The sequence below is a fragment of the Macaca thibetana genome, chromosome 18 (assembly GCF_024542745.1).
Source record: "Macaca thibetana thibetana isolate TM-01 chromosome 18, ASM2454274v1, whole genome shotgun sequence".
NCBI lineage: Eukaryota > Metazoa > Chordata > Mammalia > Primates > Cercopithecidae > Macaca > Macaca thibetana.
Genome location: NC_065595.1, coordinates 70,719,725 through 70,744,142, shown reverse-complemented (window position 1 = coordinate 70,744,142; position 24,418 = coordinate 70,719,725). Strand labels below are relative to the sequence as shown.

The 24,418-nt window shown below is 38.5% G+C and overlaps 1 protein-coding gene across 11 annotated transcripts in view; it reads right to left on the bottom strand.

The window, feature by feature from the left end:
* PIEZO2 (piezo type mechanosensitive ion channel component 2) overlaps positions 1–24,418 on the bottom strand; it is a 465,650-nt gene that overhangs the window by 288,680 nt on the left and 152,552 nt on the right. For all 11 annotated transcript variants that reach the window (XM_050767526.1, XM_050767528.1, XM_050767531.1 and 8 more), the window contains exon 3: positions 12,165–12,290. In XM_050767526.1, the coding sequence (XP_050623483.1) occupies positions 12,165–12,290 (126 nt within the window). The remainder of the gene's footprint in view (positions 1–12,164; positions 12,291–24,418) is intronic.

The following is a 24,418-nucleotide window of genomic DNA, read 5'->3' as shown; positions in this document are numbered from 1 at the left end:
TTTTTTTGTCATTTGTTTTTTATTAGAGCCATCTTATTGAGTGTAACACTGTATCTCATTGCAGTTTGGATTTGTACGTCCATAATGACTAATGATGTAGGGCATTTTTAATGTGTTTCTTGCTCATTTGTACACTGGAGTGAGGCTATCAGCAAGGATTTCTCAGGCTCAAAGGGTTTAAAGGCTTGAAATATTATGGTGCTCTTAAAAAACATCTATCTATCTATCTTGGCTAGTGGTATTCTAAGAAGTACAAGCATGTTGATGAACAATATGGTACAGTCTAGAAAGAGTGAAAATAACGTCCAAATTCTTTGACCTTATAAATCCACTGTTATAAACTTATCCTAAGGAAATAAACAATAGATTTATATGTGAAAATGCTCAAAATATTGAATGACAAAAATAAAAACCACCCAAGGAAAGATTTGAAACATTTTTATCTGTCCACATGAGGAAAGACTGTGGCAGAAACGAAGCATTTATAAAGACTATGTAGAAATGTAGAAACATGACACAGAGCAGTTAAGCGTTCTATTTTTCACCCACATTTGATGGCAATCATCAAACACAGATGTAGGGAAACATAAGGTTCATGAGGGCAAGGATACTTGACATTTTTACCAAAGAATTTTAAAGCTAAAACAATGTCTAGTACAGATTCCCATAAATGTTTGCTCCGAATGGATAAAGAAATGGATGCAATAACAAATATAGAATGTCAATAATAATGTTACATAAAATGTGAAAATATATATGCAAAAATGAAAATATCCAACCAGGTCCCTCACTGACACCTGGAGTTCAATCCAAACTCTCCTCCATCAAGCCGGAATTCATCAGCTCCACTTCAGGAAGGTATAGTCCTTCACCGGCTCCTCAAGTCAGAAATCTGGGCCTCATTTTAGGTCCTTCCTCCTTCCTAATAGCCCACTCCTAAGCCATTCATTCTCCAAACTCTGGCTCTTCCTTAATATCTCTCCACCATCTTCAATTCTCTGCTACATCATGGCCGCCCTAGCTAAAGCTGTCATTCCTTCTGGATGGATCAGTGCCACTGCCTGCACAATGGTTTCCTGCTGCCAGTCTTCTCCACTGTCAATCCCTCTTCCACACAGATGGCCACAGTGCATTGTTTCATAACACAAATCTTTACATTTATCTCTCCTTTATAAAAGTTGTTAAATTATTTCTATTGCCCATAAGCTAAACCCACATTTCTTGTTATAGTTTCCATTAGGAGCCCTCAATATCGAGTGCAGATTGAATCACTGGAGTAGCTTTTTTTAAAAATTTTTAATTATTTTTTATTTTTATAGTTTTTTTGGGAAGCAGATGTTGTTTGGTTACATGAATAAGTTCTTTAGTGGTGACTTTTGAGACTTTGGTTCACCCATCAACCAAGCAGTGTACACTGTACCCAATGTGTTGTCTTTTATCCCTCACCCACCTCCTGCTCTTTCCCCCGAGTCCCCAAAGTCCATTGTATCATTCTAATACCTTTGTGTGCTCATAGCTTAGCTCCCACTTATGAGAACATACAATGTTTGGTTTCCCATTCCTGAGTTACTTCATTTAGAAAAATAGTCTCCAATTCTATCCAGGTTGCTGCAAATGCCATTAGTTTGTTCTTTTTTATGGCTGAGTAGTATTCCATGGTATTATACCACATTTTCTCTGGGGTTTTTTTTTTTTTTTTTTTTTTTGAGATTGAGTTTCACTCTGTCACCCAAGCTCAAATTGCGGTGGTGCAATCTTGGCTCACTGCAACCTCCACCTCCCAGGTTCAAGCGATTCACCTGCCTCAGCCTCCTGAGTAGCTGGGATTACAGGCGCATGCCACGATGCCCAGCTAATTTTTTGTATTCTTAGTAGAGACAGGATTTCACTGTGTTAGCCAGGTTGGTCTCAATCTCCTGACCTCGTGATCTGCCTGCCTCGGCCTCCCAAAGTGCTGGGATTACAGGCATGAGCCACCACACCTGGCCTATATATCACATTTTCTTTATCCACTCATTGATTGATGGGCATTTGGGCTGGTTCCATGTTTTTGCAATTACAAATTGTGCTCCTATAAACAGGTGTGTGCAAGTATTTTTTTCATATAAAGATTTCTTTTCCTCTAGGTAGGCACCAAGGAGCGGGATTGCTGGATCCAATGGTAGTTCTACTTTTAGTTCTTTAAGGAATCTCCACACTATTTTCCACAGTGGTTGTACTAGTTTACATTCCCATCAACAGTATGAAAGTGTTTCCTTTTTACCACATCCATGCCAACATCTATTTTTTTTTATTATGGCCATTGTTGTAGGAATGAAGTGGTATCGCATTGAGGTTTTGATTTGCAATTCACTGATAATTAGCCATGTTGAGCATTTTTTCACGTGTTTCTTGGCCACTTGTGTATCTTCTTTTGAGAACTGTCTATTCACATCCTTAGCCCATTTTTTAAATGAGATTCTTTGTTTCCTTACTGATTTGTTTGAGTTCCCTGTAGATTCTGGACATTAATCTTTTGTCAATGTGTAGATTGTGTGGATTTTCTCCCACTCTGCGGGTTGTCTGTTTACTCTTTTGATTATTATTATATTTTGCTGTACAGAAGCTTTTCAGTTTCATTAAGTGCCATCTATTTATCTTCGTTTTTGTTGCATTTGCTTTTGGGTTCTTGGTCATGAAGTCTTTGCCAATGGCTAGAAGGGGTTTTCCAATGTTATCTTCTAGAATTTGTATGGCTTCAGGTCTTAGATTTAAGTCTCTGACCCATTTTGAGTTGTTTTTTGTATAAGGTAAGAGATGAGAATTCAGTTTCATTCTTCTACCTGTGGCTTGCCAATTATCCCAGTACCATTTGTCAGATAGGGTGCCCTTTCTCACTTTATGTTCTTGTTCACTTTATCAAAGATCAGTTAGCTGTTAAGTATTTGGCTTTATTTCTGGGTTCTCTATTCTATTCCATTAGTCTGTGTGCCTATTTTTATACCAGTACCATGCTGCTTTGGTGACTATGGTCTTATGGTATAGTTTAAGTCAGGTAATGTGATGCCTCCAGATTGTTCTTTTTGGTTAGTCTTGCTTTGGCTATGTGGATACTCTTTTAATTCCACATAAATTTTAGGAATGTTTTCTAGTTGTGTAAAGAATGATGGTGGTATGTTGATGGGAAGTGCTGGACTTCAGCAATCAAATCTTACTCTACGGTATTACTTCCTAACAACAGTTTGGGGTTCTTCCAGAGTTATGTCCATTAAAAAATAAGAGATTATATACTAAATAAAAGTGCAAGGTAAAGAAAAAATATTTAAAACAATAATTATCAATAATGTGATACACATTTGCAAAGAAAATACTTTTTTCAAAAAATAAATGGTAAATCAATATGCAACAGTTGTTTATAATGTATAATACTTTTATATTAATGTTTGATATTATATTAATGTTTTTATATGCCCATATTCTGCAACATGAATCACCATGAAATGTTTAAATGTCTCTCAAGTGAATGTAAGGCATAAATTATATTAGCAACTGCTTTGCCAAGCTTCTAGATGCCTAAAATATATTCTCAATACTCAAAATCAAGAAGAATTGTCTAAATCCAAACTCCTGATTATAGGAAAAAATGGTTTTTATTTATAAATCCACCTACCTAAGCCCTAAAATATACATCAGTTTTGTAAGTCTGAAAAATAACTATGCTTATGTCATACAATTAATATTTTCTAGAATGTCATTACTATGCTTAGCCCAATTCTGCTGCTTCCAAATGCCCTTGAAATGTCCTTCCATATTCCATAAATTTTGAAACATACAGTTATAGCTTTACATCGTTCGTCTATAATTTTGAGGTTCAGTTTACTTCCATACCACACAGACTTGCTCAGTGCTTTTATTGTAAATAATTTACACTAGAAATGCTGCATCATAGAGCTGAGGTTAGAGAAATTGTTATTTAAGCAAACCAAATCAATCCCAAATCATTTTAAACTTCCTGCTCTGTGATTTGTCTTACAGCAAGGACTGGTCGGCGTGGTGGGGAGCAGATGGGGCGTGAGGTTCATGGCTCCACTGCTACTCATTTGGGGGCTCTTCTCCCCTCGTTTCTTATTGAGGTCTCCTTGTTAAAGCACAGTCCCACACCTCCTTTTCTTCTCTTTCCTTCCTTGACACTTCTAACTCTAGCTTTCTCATTTATGGTTTTCAGTCTTAATTTTCCCAAATCCAAATGGAAATCCATTTTTTTTGCAAAGGAAATAAATACCAGGTAACTTTATTTGATAAATAATTTCTAAAGAGAAATAAAACATGTCATTCTAATATTTCTTCATGAATTAAGAAGATGAGAAATGGGAACAACTATCTCAGCAGGATTTGGGGTGTGCACCTGTAGGAGAGGAGTGAGGGGACAGAGCTCCTGGCCAAGAGAGGGCATGGGTGCACTTAGCTGCTCTCCTCAATTGTCTACTCACAAGTCCAACAGGTGAGGACACCACCGAGAATCAGTCACAAAACAAAGCAAGAGAGTCATCAAATTTTGTCCTTGCCACACTTTTATTTCCCTTTTTTTTTGGCTGCTATTAATTCATTTATTCATTCTTCAACTGTTGGGCAGTATGCTATAATCAGCCACTGTAGTCGGTGCTCAGGTTACAACAATAAATGAAATATGAGAGGTTCTACCCTTAATGTGATAATATTCTAATGGGAGAACATATAAAATCAGTGATTATCACTCCACATGAAAAGTTTAATGACTGATACTCTGGGTATTTGGGAGCCCAAAGACATCTGACCCCATCTACCTGGGGGTATTAACTCGGGTTATCTGGAGGAAGTGGCCAGTATTGAAGAATGGACCTGGCAGAGGACTGGCAGTGTGTATAAGGACATTCTCCCGGGGGAATAACATGGGCAAAGGGATGGCCAGGCAATAGAAAGCTTATTGGAATTGGCAATGGGAGGGAGGAGATGACAACCATGGGGTAGGGACAAGTACAGAAGTACAGCTTCCCTACAGCTCTTCTGCCCATCTGGACGAGCTCATTGCCCTGCATGCACACGGCTGCATAGGGTCCCGGCACCCTCCATGGGCGACCCTGGATGCTATCACTACATTTCTTCCTTTTTTTGACCACTTCCTTTTTTTGACAACTTTTTTTGACAAGTTGTCAAAGTTGCTACCTCTCTTTATCTGCAAATGAGTAAAATATCAAGGACCTAGCAGGACTATAATGCAGAATCAAGACATTATCAATATGCCTGGAACATAATGGGAAATTATACATGGAAGATGTTATCATTACTGATTTACAGCAAAACTTAGAACCAAAAAGATGTTACACACACACACACACACACACACACACACACACACACACACACACAGAGCTGGGTGTGAGATGCAGTGAGTCACGAGAAAGAGGAAGGAAAGGAAGGCTTGTTAGAGTGCTTGATCCGTGCCAGGAACTCTAGACTAAAGTTTGCCTTGTTAGGGGATGAGATAAAGGTGATAGAAGGTAGGGAAGGAGGCTCTGCATACGGGCAGAATCAAAATCCCAAATCAAAGGTGGGAACATGTCTGCTTTTACAGAAATATAAATAGGATTTCACAAGAAACAGATCTGATGTTTCAGGTCAGAAAAGCTCTACATTAATCCACGATACGGCAATTTCCACTGATGGGAAGGACGGTACCCAGAACAAGGAAAGTCACTGCCCCTTGATGTTTGGCATTAATCAGGCCCTGGCAACTCCCCATAACCAGTCACTGACTCTATCTCACCAATCAGCCATGCAACATTGACCAACAAGCTTGGTAAATAGCAGAGGATGAGGGACTCAAGAGGCATATGGAAAAACACTGATGTGGCATCAAAGCCATCTTCAAAATTTTGAAAGGCTGCTGTGTAGGGAATGGATTAGACTGCCTATGTGTAATTCTGGGAACAGTCTCGGGATCTAGAATCTCAGGGCCACACACACTCCAGGGAAGTAAATTTCTGAACACCAAGAGTCATCCAGTACATTCTGGTTGATTTACTGTTTTATTTATATCTTTAGGAAAAACATCTCCAGTTTCCTCAGGCTTACAGATTAAAACCATCTTAGAGCAGGAGACTTGGTTATTAACAAGTTGACACAAGGCTATGACAGGACCCACTTGGAGGACGTGGTAGGGACGGTGGGCTCAAAGAGGCTGGGAAAACATATCCCTGATGATGAATGCACACCCAGCTCCTCAGCCATGCAGTCCCAAGTGTCCCCATGACTCACTCCTAGGGGTGAATATATTCCTAAAGGCCAATATCATTTACCAAGTCAAGCATATACAGTCACTTCCGGCCATTCATATTTTAACCAGAGTTAGTATATTAGATTAACTGTCCTCTCACCCAGCACAGCCTCCAAAATTTATGTATCCTAATCATATCTATTCCTCAAAATCTAATTAACCAAAGTCCAATTCTGCATAAAATTTTCCCCAGCACACGTATGAGGGTGCAGGAAAGAGTACAGGCTGTGTAGTCCAGGAGACCTGAATTTAATTCCGGCTCTGTTACTCACTAATGAGCAGCCTAAGGCGAGGCACTTTTTGCCTCTGGGACTCACTTCTCTACCAATAATATGATAGTGAAAGCCAACACTTTTAAGAGACATCCTAAGAATTAGATAATAACAGCAGCTGGGTGTGGTGGCTCACACCTGTGATCCCAGAACTTTGGGAGGCCGAGGTGGGCAGATCACTTGAGGTCAAGAGTTTGAGATCAGCCTGGCCAACATGGTGAAACCCAGTTTCTACTAAAAATACACCCAGCCTGGGTGACAGAGCAAGACTCCATCTCAAAAAAAAAAAAAAAAAAAAAAAAAAAAAAAAAAGATAATAACAGTAGAGTGTTCATTTATTTTACACGAAAATGTTAGTTAATTTTCCTCCTGAGATAATAACAGTAGAGTGTTCATTTATTTTACACGAAAATGTTAATTTTCCTCCTAACTCTTCCATCATGTTCGTCTTTCTTCTAAAGTTCTACAATGTAGAAAAGGCAATAAATAGTGAAAAATGTATTTATTATCTATTCCTCTGAGTTGGAGGTCATGGAGCAGATGACAAGCTTTCAGGTAGATGCGGGAATGAGAAAAAAGCCATAAAATATTCAGAAGGTCAGGCCAGGCCCAAGGCTGCAGCTGTGGGGCAGGTGGAGTGAGAGACTGCAGTTGGGAGGTTGCTGAGAAGGTGAAAAATTCTGGAAGGAAAACTCAGGGTCACTAAAGACACACATCACTGATGCTACCTTCCACCCAGTGCCATTTAACCCTTTTATTTTGGATTCTAACCACATGGGGTAGAGTAGGTACAAATTCTAGTACAACGGCATTAGCAAGAAACTGAAAAAGACTATCATAGAGAATGATTTGGTACCATGCAGGTTTTGTAATTTCCAAATTTCATCCATGTGACTTTGCATAATTTGGAGACAGGATTTGGTTTGGAGTTGTCTCTATTACCTTGTAGTGGTGTGTGACCTTAGGCAAGAATTAGGACTTCTCTAATAACAGCAACAAGAACAACAGCTTGTACTATTTGACCACTTACAATCGGTCAAGCACAGTCCCAAGGGCATGGCTTATATTAACTCGAACCTCACAACAACCTACGAGATGATGGCTGTTATCTTCATTTGACAGTTGAGGAAACCGAGGCACAGAGATCCACCACTAGCTCACAGTCACCCAAGATCCTAAATTTTCTCATATATTAAATAGCATACAAAGTCATGAAAAATATTTATCATGATAAAATGAGGTATTTTATTTGAAAACTGCTGCATGAAGTGAGCTTCCCTATCTATTACTAAAGGTGAATCAAAATATCGACATGGCATTGGCCTAAGGGTTGTTCATACGGATGGGTGTCATGCGGTACCCCCACTCAGCTCGCCTTCGTGCCGGTGTCTGGCTTTCGGCAGTAAAAACAATGCGTGTTCATTATTCCAAGAGCGTTGACTCCATCAGATCTTGGGCTACAAAAGTTCTCTTTCAGCAATGCTTCCACCCAGAGTCTGTGGATCATAAGTGTCTCTTTGCCCACTGTGCGGAGCAGCAGGCTCCATCTAGGTCGGCGTGTGTCTCCGTGAGTCAAGGCCTCAGTTACCAAGGCTGGAAGGAAATAGTACTTAAGGCAAAGGTCTCCTATACGTGATCAGAAGGTACATATATGATCCACATGCTTTTCAGAGGAATGAGACAATAGCATCCTAATCTTTCCATGCACAGGTGGCCAGAAGTAAAGTTATAGCTTGGACCAGTTTTTTAAATTGTTGTATCGAGCGGCAACATCTGCTTTCAGGAAGCTGGCCCGAGGAGAGAAGAGGGCTGTGTGTGGTGCCTGAATGAGTTGGGGAATGGAAGGAGCAGGGGACGGGGCAAGGTGAGGAACCCAAGCCGCCTCACTGATCATCTGTCAGAAGAAAGCAGGCAGGAAAGAGTGGTTTCAAAACAGGACTCAGAAACATGCACGGTGTGAGTTTGCTTTTATGTATTTTATCTCCCATTTCATACTTACTAGCTCTTTCTCCACAGTACTGTCTCAAATATGAAAAATTAACATCAAGAATTTCATTTTTATGAGGATGGATCCACCAGGTGATTCTGCACACCTAGGGTCCATCTCCAATTAGCACAACTAACGAAGTGTGGGGTGAAATTTACAGCTTTGTGTGCCAAAGGATGAGTCAGCACTTGTACTGGCAAGCCGAGTGCACACAGCAGCAGCTCACTCTGTAATCCTCCCCACAGTCGTCGGGATGGGAGGATAAACTGCCAGGCTGGGTCTGTCCCTCAGTCTCCTTGTCGTAGGCTGATGCTTGATACCTTGATTCTTGGCACTGGGAGCCTTGTGTGTTTCAAGGACACAAGCACATCAGGAAGAAACACTATTGAGGCCCATCCTAATTTCTTGGTTGGTGGGCTTCTGGACCAAGTTTCATGTGCTTGTAGAATGAGACAATATGAAACTCTAGCTGCCCCTCCTCCCACAGGGGGAAAGAGCAATGCAACTGAGGGGCTAACCTTTGGGGGAAGCTGAATCCAACCAGGAATGTTGCCATTTAAGGAAGCAAAGAAAATATTCAGTTAATTATAAGGACAAGCAAGGGAAAATCATAGACTAAGTACCAGAAACACTAACTTTAGCCCTTTGAAAATAGACTTATCCAAAGTCCTAGGAACCACAGCGGAGGAAACAATCTTGCACACACGATGAATAAAGAGTTCCATAAAGATGGAGGAAGAGTGGAAAGAAGACAGATCCGTGCTCAGACTCCAGCTGAGACATGCAATGGCTTCATGCAACTCATTTGCCCACTAGAGCCTGTTTCTTCATTGCAATTCCTACCTCAGCACTATCCGCAGGTTGGGCACTGCGTTTATACAGAAAAAGGGCCCCTCTTGGAGAAACGAGACTACACAAAGGCATAGCCCTTCATGGGCAAGGCTTGGCCAGGAGACCAGCCTCTTGATGTAAATCAAAGGATTTCGCTGCTTCCCGCTGGATGGAGCCTGACGAAGGAATCTCCTGCTCAGCTCCTCGTGAGGCTGGGGGTCCTGCACACAGAGCACAGGGGTCCAGCTGCACAGCCCTGTCCACCCTGAGGACTTGTTTAGAGAATGAATAGGACAATGCATGGATAGAGAGAGTGCTTTACTTAAAGCATAGCAAAGCCCTCCTGGGACAAGAAAGGAACGAGTCATTAATTGAAAAAGGAATAGAATAATCCCTGGGGTCTTATGGTTCATAGATGCTCTATAAACAGGAGATATTATCATCACAAATTTTCCCTATATAGTTTCTGACTCAAAAGTTTCTTTCAATCAATAGCATGCTTTAAGCACAGCACAAGAATCCAGACCGGCCTTCAAATTTCACTAACATCGCCACACATCTAACACGGAGTCAAACAAACTACGTCTATGTAATCTGTAATGACATAATTGAAACCGGGTTTACATTTATTTAAGTAGCATAGTTTTGGTGGAATGAAAATATTTTACTAAGCGGCACAACATATGTTTGAGCAAAATTTACAGAGGTCTCCCCTGCCCCCATGGATTCCTCACTTACCTATGAGAACACTGTTTTGGAAATGCGGGGGAAAAAAAAAGGCAGAAGGGAGTGGTATTAAGTTTCAGCTCTGCACAATGGCACCTTTAACAGACCTGCCAACTAGTCAAAATCTAAATAGGGTGGTTTGAAAACATCTTTATTACTGCCAGTTAATATTCATAGGACTCTGGAGGAACGAGAACTTTCAATGACTCAATATTTATAAATGCTACTGTTGTCCCACCAAAACTTATGTCAGACTCCTAAGAGATGCTGGGACCTTTTGCGATAATGAGGGTGAGGGTATGCATCTTCAATGGGGTAAAGAAGTTGTTAAGAAAACAAAATTAAACACTTATAAATGAGTGCTTGGTGGTCTTGAATTTGAATACTACTTGAATATGATTGGGTAACCTGACTTGTCTGGGCTTTAATTTTAATTTACCAATGTCTTGAACATACAGAAAACATTCAAAATGTACAACACTGATGACCAGTACAGCTTTTGTCTTTTTAGTTGAATTTTTGCTGTGTTATCTATGCAGATGCCAAAAAAGGATAAACTTCAAATGTGGGATATCGGAATAACTGAGTTTGTATTTACATCTCTGACAGTATAATCATAACTCCAAATGCTTGAGAAACGATAACATTAGTGAAGTCGACTCTAAATTAAAAGTCAGTGTTTCCATTACCAATCCTAACACTATTTTCAGTTTATATAACTTGATCATTAAAAAGTGCTCTGGGCTGAAAACCTGCTCTGTGTCAATCTTGGATTAAACTAGTTTGCAAAGCTCTGAAGTTTGTTTGTTATTCTCTTTTATCCTTTTTCAAGAATGTATTAATTTTAAATGCTACACATAAAACTAAACCAAAAAAATCTACAACACCTGATGAGCCAACACAATTACAGGCATCACTAGTTTTTCAGAAGAAATTTATGATTTCTATAAATCTACCTTCAAGGTTCCTATGGCTGGAAGTAAAAAACTCAAGCTTTTCTTTTTTCACTCAATCTTTCACATATCCCCTCTCTATTGGTTACTTCATCAAAAATACTAGAACTTGAAATTGGAACTATAACCATTTGTAGAAATAAACTTCAAATTTGAATTTAACTTTATGGAAATAAAGTTTACTATTATGACTTCTATTAAATTGACTCGTAGCAGAGTAGAATTTTCATCTGGGGATAGCAAAAAAAAAAAAAAAAGAAAAGATGTTATGTTAGACGCTGACATGTTCAAACTATATTGCAGTACAGGATGACTGCAGAGGGCATTTGTGCATGAATAAAACATGTCTTTGACAGAGACCTGGAAATATCATGGTATCACAAAGCCCACATATTTAGGAGCGAGGTTAGGAGAGGCAGACCTAGTTTTTTGTTTGGGCAAGGAAGGCCTGGAAAGAGGCAGGTCAAGAGGCCAGCTGTGACTACACTTGAGATGGTTACCTCCCTTCACCACTGGGAAATACAGGCCTCTTCATGGTATTAGTAGAGGTCCCATCTGAAGTGTCCAGGTATTGTGAATTTTTGCCTGGGAAGGAGCCAAAGCAAGAGAGTGTGTGTGTGTGTGTGTTTGTGTGTGTGTAAGCTTGCCTGTCTGTCTACACTCTGTGGAGAACATAGAGTAACTACAGTTATAAATGCAGAGAAAAGAATGTTGCTTTAGCATTTCATATCATATTTTTATTTTGACATTTGTAGAATTATGGAAAATCATCAATTTGAAATAGAAACACTTAAGACCGTGAGTCAGAAGAGATAATAAATTTCACTTCCACCCTCCAGCCACCTTCCATATTACTCAGCAACCTAAATTTTTTTGCAGACATGAGTAAGTTATATATATATATTTAAACTCGAAATTTAAAAATCTGATAAGTTGTGATGCATCCTATAATGAAATATTTCTTTATATATATTTACACTGCATTGCCAAGACCAACTATTTCCATGAATGTTAAAATTATTGCACAGATTTCTATGTGTGTGATGACACACACTTTATTATGCACGTATATAACACATAAAAGAAAACACCGTAATACTCACAGTTGTAGCCAGGTGCAATACGATGTTGAGCTTCAAGGCTCGCCAATGTGATGTGGAAAATAATGTGCAGCAACAGGAAGGAAAGACTGATGAAGCACAGAGACTTCAATAACCGTCCCGTATGTCCTAAGGGATAAAAAGTACAGAGATTGTGAGAGAGCTTAAGAGGAAACACACTGGTGCTCTCTTGTACATGTTTCTGTATAACCTATTAGGTAGACCAACTCAAAAGTATATAGAGTGTAATAATTATCATCTTAATTATTAGTGTATAGCTAAATGGTATCTTATTCCCTTTGTAATATCATATATATGGGTTTATATTTATTAAAATTTCACTGTAAAAGAAAGATAATTTCCTATTTATCATATGACACATTACAGTGGAACTACAAAAAGGTCCTGGCCCAAAAAATTTTATAAGGAAGTGCTGCCAACTTTGAAAGGACAGGTAACTCCTGTCTTAGAAAAGTAATTCTAGGAAGTAGAAAAGGAAGAAAAGTTATCTAAAACATTTTATGAAGTTACAGTAACTTTAATTTCAAAATCAAATAAGGCTAGAAAAGAAAATTATAAGCCCACGTTATTCATAACAGATATGAATTATTTTTGTAAAATGTGTCAACCAACTGAAATTGCATAGAAAAAATATAATACATAGGCTAAGGTTTATTGCAGAAAAACTCCAAAAGTGTAGTTAACATTAACAAATCAATAAGTATAATTTACACACTAGTGGGTTGCTATCATGGTTTTCTCAATAGGTACCAAAGAAATGTTTCATAAAGTTCAAAACCTAGTTATAATTTTTTAAAACATAAAAAATAGGAATAGAAGGAAACATCCTTAAAGGATTTATAACAAAACAAACATCCTGTTTATGGTAGAATTTTAGACATAGTCCCACCAGTATCAGAGAATGATCAAGGCCACTTGATATGAATGCCATTAATTAACATATCACTGGATATACTGGTCAATGCCATAAGAAATACAATGAAGAGTGTTAACTAGAATTATTTCCAGATAATACGATCAAATGGAATTATTTTCAGATAATATATCATCATCAACAGAGAATGCCAAACTAAATCCATGACCAACTATTAGAATATAAAAATTTAGGCCGGGCGCGGTGGCTCAAGCCTGTAATCCCAGCACTTTGGGAGGCCGAGGCGGGTGGATCACGAGGTCAGGAGATCGAGACCATCCTGGCTAACATGGTGAAACCCCGTCTCTACTAAAAATACAAAAAACTAGCCGGGCGTGGTGGCGGGCGCCTATAGTCCCAGCTACTCGGAGGCTGAGGCGGGAGAATGGCGTGAACCCGGGAGGCGGAGCTTGCAGTGAGCCGAGATCGCGCCACTGCACTCCAGCCTGGGCGACACAGCGAGACTCCGTCTCAAAAAAAAAAAAAAAAAAATTTAGGAAATGATTCAGATACAAAATCATCTTACAAAAATAAATATACTTCTTCATTAACAATAATCAAAAAGAAATAAGATGCAATTTTATTTGCAAAAACATTGTAAAAGTTTTATCAATGTGTCAATTTGGCTAGGCTGTAAGTCACAGTTATTTAATCAAATACAAATCTAGGCACTGCTGTGAGTTTATAGATGTCATGAAAGTCCATAATCAAAGAGTTAACTAAGGGATACTAACCTCCATAACCTGGGAAGACATGATTCAATCCACTGGAAGGCCTGAAAACTAGTCGGAGGTGTGTGTGTGTGTGTGAGTGAGAGAGAAGAAACTGTCAACTTGTGGAGAGTAACTTTACCTTGTGCACATGATGTTCTCTTCCTGACAGCCTGCACTACTGACTGTGAACTTCCTTAGCCAGCTTATATATCAATTGTGTAAGCCAATTCCTTGTAATAAATCATAGGGAAACATAAATCATATATATGTGTATATATGTATATATTATATATTAATAAAACACCTGTGGAAACTGCTACACTTGTTGGACCTTGACTGATCTTTTTTTTTAAAGTGTTATGTCATAGTTTCATTGACAGTTTTTTTGTTCTTTTATAGTGACATATAAAATAATGGCATCTTATGTAACACACAATAGATATGAAATCTTTAAAATATTAGCAAAATAGATCCATAAATATATGAAAAAGATAATATATTGTATCTAAGTTGGGTTTAATCTCAAAAATGCGAGATTGTTTTAACTTAAGAAATGAATTAATGTAATTCACCATAGTAGCAGATTAAAATAGAAGTAGCATTTGATCTTCTACTTAAGTGAAGAAAAAGGCTCTGAAGAAAATTTAACATCCAGGCATGATAATACTCATGGCTGACAGTATAACCTAGTGTGATGGTTAATACTGAGTGTCAACTTGATTGGATTGAAGGACGCAAAGTATTGTTCCTGGGTGTGTCTGTGAGAGTATTGCCAAAGGAGATTAACATTTGAGTCAGTGGACTGGGAGAGGCAGACCAACCCTCAATCTGGGTCGGTACCATTTAACCAGCTGCCAACGCGGCTAGCATAAAAGCAGGCAGACGAACGTGGAAGGACTAGACTGGCTAAGTCTTATGGCCTCCATCTTTATCCCATGCTAGATGCTTCCGGCCCTCAAACATCTGTCTCCAAGTTCTGCAGCTTTTGGACTTTTGGACCCATACCAGTGGTTTGCCAGGGACAGTTGGGCCTTCAGCCACTGACTGAAGGCTTCACTGTCAGCTTCCCTACTTTTGAGGGTTTGAGACTTGAACTTCCTTACTCCAAGCCTACAATCCAAATACCTCCCATCAGGCCCCACCTCTAGCACTGGGGATCAAATTTCAACATGAGATCTGATGAGACGTCAAACATCCAAACTGCATCAGTAGGCATATTTGTCTTGTTCTTGATTTCAAAGAAGCAGCTTTCAAGAGTTCTATTATGCAAAATTTTACAGCAGTTTTTTGCTTATTTGTTTGAAAATACCCATTACTAGGTGTATTAGGGCTCTCGGGAGGGACAGGACTAATAAGATAGATGTATATATCAAAGGGAGTTTATTAAGGAGTATTGACTCACACAGTCACAAGGTGATAAAAGTATTTAAGAATTGACCTAAAAAAGAATGCTTAAGAAAGACCTTTATTGACAAAATTGTAAAAAAAAAAAAAAAAAAAAAGTAAAACAAATAATAGGTATAAATAAGTGAAGAGATCTGTTACATTCATGAATGAGATGACTCAATATGATAAAAATGTCAAGTTCCCCCAAATTTAGTCTAAAAATTCAGTACGGTTTAAAATAAAATGCCAGTAGATACTTTTACACCTTCGACAAGTAAATTTCAAAATATATAAGAAAAGAATGCTTTGAAGATTTCACCAAACATTTTAAAAATACACTTGGAAAAATAAGACTGAATTGCCATGTCAATTTTGAAATTTTGAAGAATAACATCAAAAGTGGGTGAGGTTGGTGTATCATAGCAAATATTAAAATGTGCTACAAAACCATATGTTTGTTTATTTATTTACTTTTTGGAGACAGAGTCTCACTCTGTCACCCAGGCTGGAGTGAGGTGGCGTGATGTTGGCTCACTGCAATTTCCACCTCCCAGGTTCAAGCGATTCTTGTGCCTCAGCCTTCTGAGTAGCTGGGATTAGAGGCGTGTACCACCAAACCTGATTAATTTTTCTATTTTTAGTAGAGATGGGGTTTTGCCATGTTGACCAGTCTGGTCTCGAACTCCTGACCTCAAGTGATCCGCCTGCCTCAGCCTTCCAAAGTGCTGGGATTACAGGCATGAGCCACCATGCCTGGCCAAAACCGTAAGTTTAAACAAACAGAAACTTAGATTCCTTAGAGAGAGGAAAAGAAGTCAATTGGAATATCATATATTGCTCAGAAACATACCAGTTTATTTATATTAACTTGATAAATGTCAAAGTCAGCTCTACAAATGGAGAGGAGAAAGGACAGAAATGGTATCAGCAAGATGGCAGAATAGGAGGTTTTGGCTCTCATTTCCACAGAAACACCAATACTGGCAACCACCCATGGACAGGAATATTTTTGTGGGAGCCCCAGAGTCTGACTGAGTTTCCAGCCCTACTGTGGAACAAAAAACCCAAGAGTAAAAATATCAAACAGGATAAGTAGTTTCACTTTACCCATGTCACCTCTCCCCGAAGGTGGCACAACTTGGTATCAACAGAGGCCTGATTGACCTGCAATTTCCACTACTAGGGAAAGTGAGTGATGTGTGTGCCTAATTTTTGCGGTCCTGTGAAATGCTACCTAGCTGGGAGGTCCATTCTGTCTCACTTCGCCCAGAGCACTGAAGGAATCAGCCTAGGAGCAGGGAGAAGAGAGTGCACAACAACTGTTGTGCAGTTCTCTACAGCCAGTCACAGTCTCTACTAATCAGCTCACAGACTCCACAAAGAGACCCACCACTGAACCCCACAGGATGACTTGCCTGAGGACCCCCACAACCAACTGATGAACTTCCCCAGCACCCTGTGCCACCCTCTCCTATGGAAAGCACCCTGCACATCCCTGTGCATGGCCTGCACAAGCTCCTTCAGATATCACATGGATCTCAACATGTACAAATATTAGCATCTGGCTTGACTCTACTGGTGAGGGAGAAGGTGTACAACATTAAGTACTTCAGGGCATTGCCTTAGGGAATATAAATTGAATGCTGTCAGTACCAGGCCTGGTTTTGTTGGATAGAGAGAAGGCACACAATCCTAAGATTTCTTTCTTAATAAGGAATAAGAAGAATGGAGCAGGTGCATCCATAGAAAAGTTCAGAGAGACTCCCAGAATTTCTAACCAGGTTCACTGGTGAAGATCCTACAGGCCCAAAGTCAGTCAGTAAATACTGGAGAAGGTGACTACTTCTTCAAATTTTAAGACATCTTTTTAAAAATTCAAGAAAATGAAGAATCACAGAAAATTCAAAAATTCAAGAACATGAAGATTCAAGAAAATATGACATCACCAAAGGAACAAAATACAGCTCTAGTGGCTGACCCCAAAGAAATTAAGATTTACAAATTAGCTGACAAAGAATTCAAAACAGCCACTTAAAGCTCAGTGAGCTACGAGGGAATACAGATAAACTACTAAATTAAATTTTAAAAAATATATTAACAAAATGAGACATTCAACCATAAGAAACCAAAATGAAGAACCAAACAAAACTTATGGAGCTAAAGAATACAATGACTTAACTGAAAAATTTAATGGAGAGTTTCAACAGCAGACTTGATCAAGCAGAACAACATCAATGAACTCAAAGACAGATTATTTGAAATCATCCAGTAGAGGAACAACCACACACAAAATAATGAAAAACAGTTTTTAAAAGCCTATGGGATGTATGGGACACTATCAAGTGAACCCATATAAACACTGGTGTTCAAGAAGAAGTAGAGAAAAATAAAGGGGAAGAAAGCTTACTTAATGATATAATGGCAGAAAGCTTTCCAACCCTGTAGAGTGAAACAAACATACAGATCCAGGAAGCCCAAAGGATTCTAAAGAGGTTGAGTAAAAAGAGGTCTTCATAGAAAAGCATTATGACCAAACTGTCAAAAGTCTAAAAAAAAGAATTTTGAAAGCAGCAAGAGAAAAGCAACTTGTTACATACAAGGGCACCTTCAAAAGGCTATCAGTAGATTTCTCATCAGAACTCTTACAGACCAGGAGAGAGTGGGATAATATATTCAAAGTGCCGAAGGAAAAATGTGCTAACCAAGAATACTATACCTGTCAAAGCTGTTCTCCAGAAATGAAGAACAAATACTTTCTCAGAAAGGTAGAAGCTGGGGGAACTTACAACCACTAGAACCGCCTTGAAAGAAACGCAAAAGGAAGTTCTTCAAAATGAAATTGAAAGACACTAATCAGCAACCTGAAAACATATGAAGGTATAAAACTCACTGGTAGAGATAAGTTAATTTTCAAATTTAGAATACTGCAATGGTGATATGTAAATCATATTGAATTCTAATATAAAAGTTAAAATACAAAAGTATTAAAAATAACTATAGTTAAAATAATTTGCAGCCGGGCGCGGTGGCTCAAGCCTGTAATCCCAGCACTTTGGAAGGCTGAGACGGGCGGATCACGAGGTCAGGAGATCGAGACCATCTTGGCTAACACGGTGAAACCTCGTCTCTACTAAAAAATACAAAAAACTAGCCAGGCGAGGTGGCGGGCGTCTGTAGTCCCAGCTACTCGGGAGGCTGAGGCAGGAGAATGGCGTGAACCCGGGAGGCGGAGCTTGCAGTGAGCTGAGATCTGGCCACTGCACTCCAGCCTGGGCGACAGAGCGAGACTCCATCTCAAAAAAGAATAATAACAATAATAATAATAATTATTTGCTAATAGATATAAATAGAAAAGATATAAATTGTGACTCTAATAAGAAAAAGTGCATGGGAGTGAACAAGTAATTTTTGTATGTGATTGAAATTAAGTTGTTATTAACTTAAAACGGATTGTTATATGTGATCCAATTTTTTCAATACCATTTATTGAAGAGACTTCCCTTTCCCCATTGTGTATTCTTGGAGCTCTTGTCAAAAATTAGCTGACCATACATGTATGGGTTAATTTCTCAGGCCTCTATTCTATTCCATTGTTCTATTTGTCTATTTTTTATGCCAGTAGCATGGTGTTTTAATTCCTATAGCTTCATAATACAATTTGAAATCAGGAGGTGTGATGCTTCCAGCTTTGTTCTTCCTGAAAAAGAATGTTTTAGCTATTTGGGGTCTTTTATGGTTTGTTTTATATAAGACTCATGATAATTGCAAAAGACAAACCTATAGCAGATATGCAAAAGATATAAAGGAATCAAAGCACACCACTACAAAAATCATCAAATCACAAAATAAGACAGGAAGAGAGAAAGAAGGGAGCAAAGAAATTACAGAACAGTCAGTAAATAATTAACAAAATGTCAATACTAGGTCTTTACCTATCAATATTTACTTTAAATGTGAGTGGATTAACTGTACCCATTAAAATATATATGGTAGCCGAATGGATAAAAAATAATCCGGCTATACACTGCATACAAGGAACACACTTTATGGACACACATAGGCTGAAAATAGGATGGAAAAAGATATTTCTGCAATGAAAAGACAACAGGGTTGGGTATTCTCATATCAGACAAAATAACACTTTAAGTCAAAAACTCATACAAAAGAAAACTTAGGAATATATAGCTTCACTGTTGAACTCTACCAAATATTTAAAGACGGACTAACAGCAATCCTTTTCAAACTCCTCCAAAAAATTAAAGAGGAGGAAACACTTCTAAACTCATTCTATGAGGCCAGCATTGCCTTGATATCAATGACAGAAAAGAATTCTACTAGAAAAGAAAATTACAGGCCAATATCCCTGATGAATATAGGGGTAACAGTCCTCAACAATATACTAGCAAGCTGAATTCAATGACACACTAAAAGGATTATATACCATAATCAAGTGGAATTTATCTCTGGATTGTAAGGATGATTCAACATACACAAATCTATAAATGTTATATACCACATTAACAGAATGAGTGATAAAAATCTCAATAGATGCAAAAAAAAAGCATTTAGCAAAATTCAACATCTTTTCATAATGAAAACTTTCAACATATTAGATATAGAAGGAATGTACCTTAACACAATTGAAAACCATATATTATAATACCACAGTTAACATGATACTCAAAGGTGAAAAGCTGAAAATTTTTCCTCTAACATCAGGAACAGTAGCACACTCTTGCTACTTCTATTTGACATAGTATGGGAAGTACTAACCAGAACAGTTATGGAAGAGAAAGAAATAAAAGACATCTAAGTTGACAAGGAAGATATTAAATTGTTTCTGTTTTTACATAATATAATATGTTTTGAAAAATCTAAAAATCTACCAAAAAACTATTAGAACTAATAAACTCAGTGAAACAGCAGTTAATGAAATCAACATATAAAAATCAATTGTGTTTCTATACACTGACAATAAGTTTTTCAGAAAAAAATAAACAAAATGACTTACAATAGCATCAAAAAGAACAAATACTTAGGTGTTAATTTACCAAGGAGGTGAAAGATCTGTGCATTGATTAGTATAAAACATTGTTGAAAGAAATTAAAACAAATATAAATAAATGAAAAATATATCCCATGTTCATGGACTGGAATAATTAATGTATTTAGGATGCCCATACTGCCAAAAGGGATCTATAGATTTAATGCAATATCTATCAAAATTCCAATGACATTTTTCACAGAAGTAGAAAAAATAATCTTAATATATGTGTGGAACCACAGAAGACCCCCAAATAGCTACAGCAATCTCGAGGAAGAAGAACATAGCTGGAAGCATCACACTTTCTGATTTCAAATTATACTACAAAGCTATAATAATTAAAACAGTATGATATTTACATAAAAACAGACACACAGAAAAACGGAATAGAGGAGACATCTGAAAAGTTAACCCACAAATGTATGGTCATCTAATTTTTGACAAGGGCTCTAAGAATACCCAATGGGGAAAGGATAGTCTCTTCAATAAATAGTATTGGGAAAACTGGATTACCATGTACCAAAGAATAAAATTGGGCCCTTATCTTATACCATATACAAAAATCAACTCAAAATGTATTAAAAATATGAAATTACAAAATACCCAGGAGAAAACATAGGGAAAAGATTCCTTGACATTGGTTTTGGCAATGACTTTTTGGTTATAACACCAAAAGCACAGGCAACAAAAGCAAAAATAAGTGTAATTACATGAAATTTAACAACTTCTGCACAGGAAAAGAAACAATCCCTAAAATGAAAAAGTAATATATGGAATCGGAGACAATATTTGTAAACCATATATCTGATAAGAGGTTAATATACAAAATATATAAGGAACAACTGAATAATTAAAAAACAAATAACCACATTAACAAATAGGCAAAGGACCTGAATAGATATTTCTCCAAAGAATACATACAGAGAACTAGCAGATATACAAAGAACTAATCGACATCACTAATTATGAAAGAAATGCAAATCAGTTGATGGGTGCTGATGAGTTGATGGGTGCAGCACACCAACATGGCACAAGTATACATATGTAACAAACCTGCACGTTATGCACATGTACCCTAGAACTTAAAGTATAATAATAATAAATAAATTAAAAAAAAAAAAAAAGAAATGCAAATCAAAACCACAAGTGAGATACCACCTCTGCTGTGGTCTGAATGTGACCCCCAAAATTCATATGTTGAAACTTAATTACCCATGTGATAGTATTAAGAGGTGGAACCTTTAGGATGTGATCAAGACATGAGGGTTGAGCTCTCATGTATAAGATTAGGGTCTCTCTATAAGTGTTGAGAAAATGTATTCATTCCCATTCAGCCATTTTGCCATGTGAGGACACAGTGTCCATCGCCTCTGGAGGATGAAGCAACACAATGCCATCTGGGAAGCAGACCAGGCTCTCACCAGACACCAAAGCTGGAGGCATGTTGATTTTGGACTTCCCACCTTCTAGAACTACGAGTAATAAATTTCTATTCTTTATAAATTACACAGTCTGTGGTATTTCATCATAGCAGCACAAATGTATTAAGAAAGCCTCATACCTGTTAAGATGACTGTTTTTGAAAAACAAAAGATAACAAGTGTTGGGTAGGGGGACGTGGAGAAAAGAGAACTCATATACTGCTGGTGAAAATGTAACTTGGTAGATCCATTATGAAAAATAGTATGGAGGTTCTTAAAAATTAAAAACAGAACTGCTAAATAATCCCACTTCTGGGTATATATCCAAAATAACTGAAATCAGGATCTCAAAAACCTATCTGCACACCCATGTTTACTACAGCATTATGCAAAACAACCAAGATATGGAAACATTCTAAATGTCCACCGAAGGGAGACTGGATAAGGAAATTGTGATCTATACATACATAGAATATTATTTACCCTTAACAAAGAAACAAATCGTGCCATTTGCAACAATATGACTAGACCTGGAGGGCATTAAGTTAAGTGAAATAAGCCAGACACAAACAAATACTACATGATCTCACGTATATGTGGAATCTAAAATAGCCTAACTTGTAAGTTTTTCCCCGTGTCCCTAAAGTCTATTATATCATTCTTTTGCCTTTGCATCCTCAAAGTTTAGCTTCCATTTATGAGTGAGAATATGCAATGTTTGGTTTTCCATTCCTGAGTTACTTCCTTTACAATAATAGTCTCCAAGCCCATCCCAGTTGCAGTGAATGTCATCAATTCATCCCCTCTTATGGCTAAGTAGTAGTCCATCATATATATGTTTCTTTATCCACTTGTTGACTGATGGACTGATGGGCAATTCCCATTTTTGCAATTGCGAATTGTGCTGCTATAAACATGCACGTGCAAGTATCTTTTTCGTACAAGGACTTCTTTTCCTCTTGGTAGATATCCAGTAGTGGGATTATTGGATCAAACGGTAGTTAGTTCTATTTTTTGCTTTCTTTTTTTTTTTTTTGAGACTGAGTCTTACTCTATTGCTCAGGCTGGAGTGTAGTGCTGTGATCTTGGCTCACTGGAACCTCCATCTCCAGGGTTCAAGCAGTTTTCCTGCCTCAGCCTCCCGAGTAGCTGGGATTACAGGTGCACGCCACCATGCCCGGCTAATTTTTTTTTTTTTGTATTTTTAGTGGAGACAGGGTTTCACCATGTTGGTCAGGCTGGTCTCAAACTCCTGACCTCGTGATCCACCCGCCTCGGCCTCCCAAAGTACTGGGATTACAGGCGTGAGCCACTGCACCCGGCCTACTTTTTGTTCTTTAAGAAACCTCCGCACTGTTTTCCATAGTGGTTGTACTAGTTTACATTCCCACCAGCAGTGTAGAATTATTCCCTCTTCACCAGGCACGGTGGCTCACCCCTGTAATCCCAGCAGTTTGGGAGGCCAAGGCAGGTGGATCACCTGAGGTCAGAAGTTCAAGACCAGCCTGACCAACAAGGTGAAACCCTGTCTCTACAAAAACTACAAAAATTAGCCAGGTGTGATGGCAGGTGCCTTAGTTCCAGCTACTTTGGAGGCTGAGACAGGAGAATTGCTTGAACCCAGGAGGCGGAGGTTGCAGATCTCAAAAGTCGAGATCGCACTACTGCACTCCAGCCTGGGCAACAGAGTGAGAGTCCGTGTCAAAAAAAAAAAAAAAAGTGTTCCCTGTTCATCATATCCATGCCAACATCTATTTTTTTTTTAATTTTATGACTATGGCCATTCTTTCAGGAGTAAGGTGGTATGGCATTGTGATTTTGATTTGCATTTCCCTGATCGTTAGTGATGCTGAGCAATTTTTCATATGTTTCTTGGTCATTTGTATATCTTCTAAGAATTATCTATTCATGACTTTAGCCCACTTTTTGATGGGATTGTTTGTTTTGTTCTTGCTAATTTGTTTGAGTCTGTTGTAGATTCTGGATATGAGTCCTTTGTCAGATAGATTGTGAAGATTTTCTCCTACTCTGGGGGTTGTCTGTTCACCCTGCTGACTGTTGCTTTTGGTGTGCAAAAGCTCTTTAGTTTCCACATAAAACTCTACTTTGGTGGTAAGAAATCAAGCTAAATAAGTTGATTACATTGTAGAGTGAGGAGAGAAAACTTCGAGAAGTCCACTTAAAATACTGAGATACCATAAGTTGAATATCTCTCAGGTCCACATTAAACAAACCTATTCTGGAGAAAGTTATTTCCCAGTAACCTAAGAGAAGTTTCCATTAAAACCTGTGCAATTGTTATCTGTCAGTCAAAGCTGTACCATGAAAAACCACCTCACTAGGCCTCTTTCCAATGATTGTGTTCACCCCTGCCCTCCAGGGCTGTGGAGTTGCTGCCATGGGGCCACTATGCTGATTCTCTGCTTGCCCTGGACTCAGGACAGTTGTTTTTGTTGACTTGAAAGCCTCAGGGCATACTGCTCACATGAACCTAGGGCTGAGAAGCCCATAAAATGCCCTCAGGGGCCGGGCGCGGTGGCTCAAGCCTGTAATCCCAGCACTTTGGGAGGCCGAGACGGGCGGATCACAAGGTCAGGAGATCGAGACCATCCTGGCTAACCCGGTGAAACCCCGTCTCTAAAAAATACAAAAAAAACTAGCCGGGCGAGGTGGCGGGCGCCTGTAGTCCCAGCTACTCCGGAGGCTGAGGCAGGAGAATGGGGTGAACCCGGGAGGCGGAGCTTGCAGTGAGCTGAAAT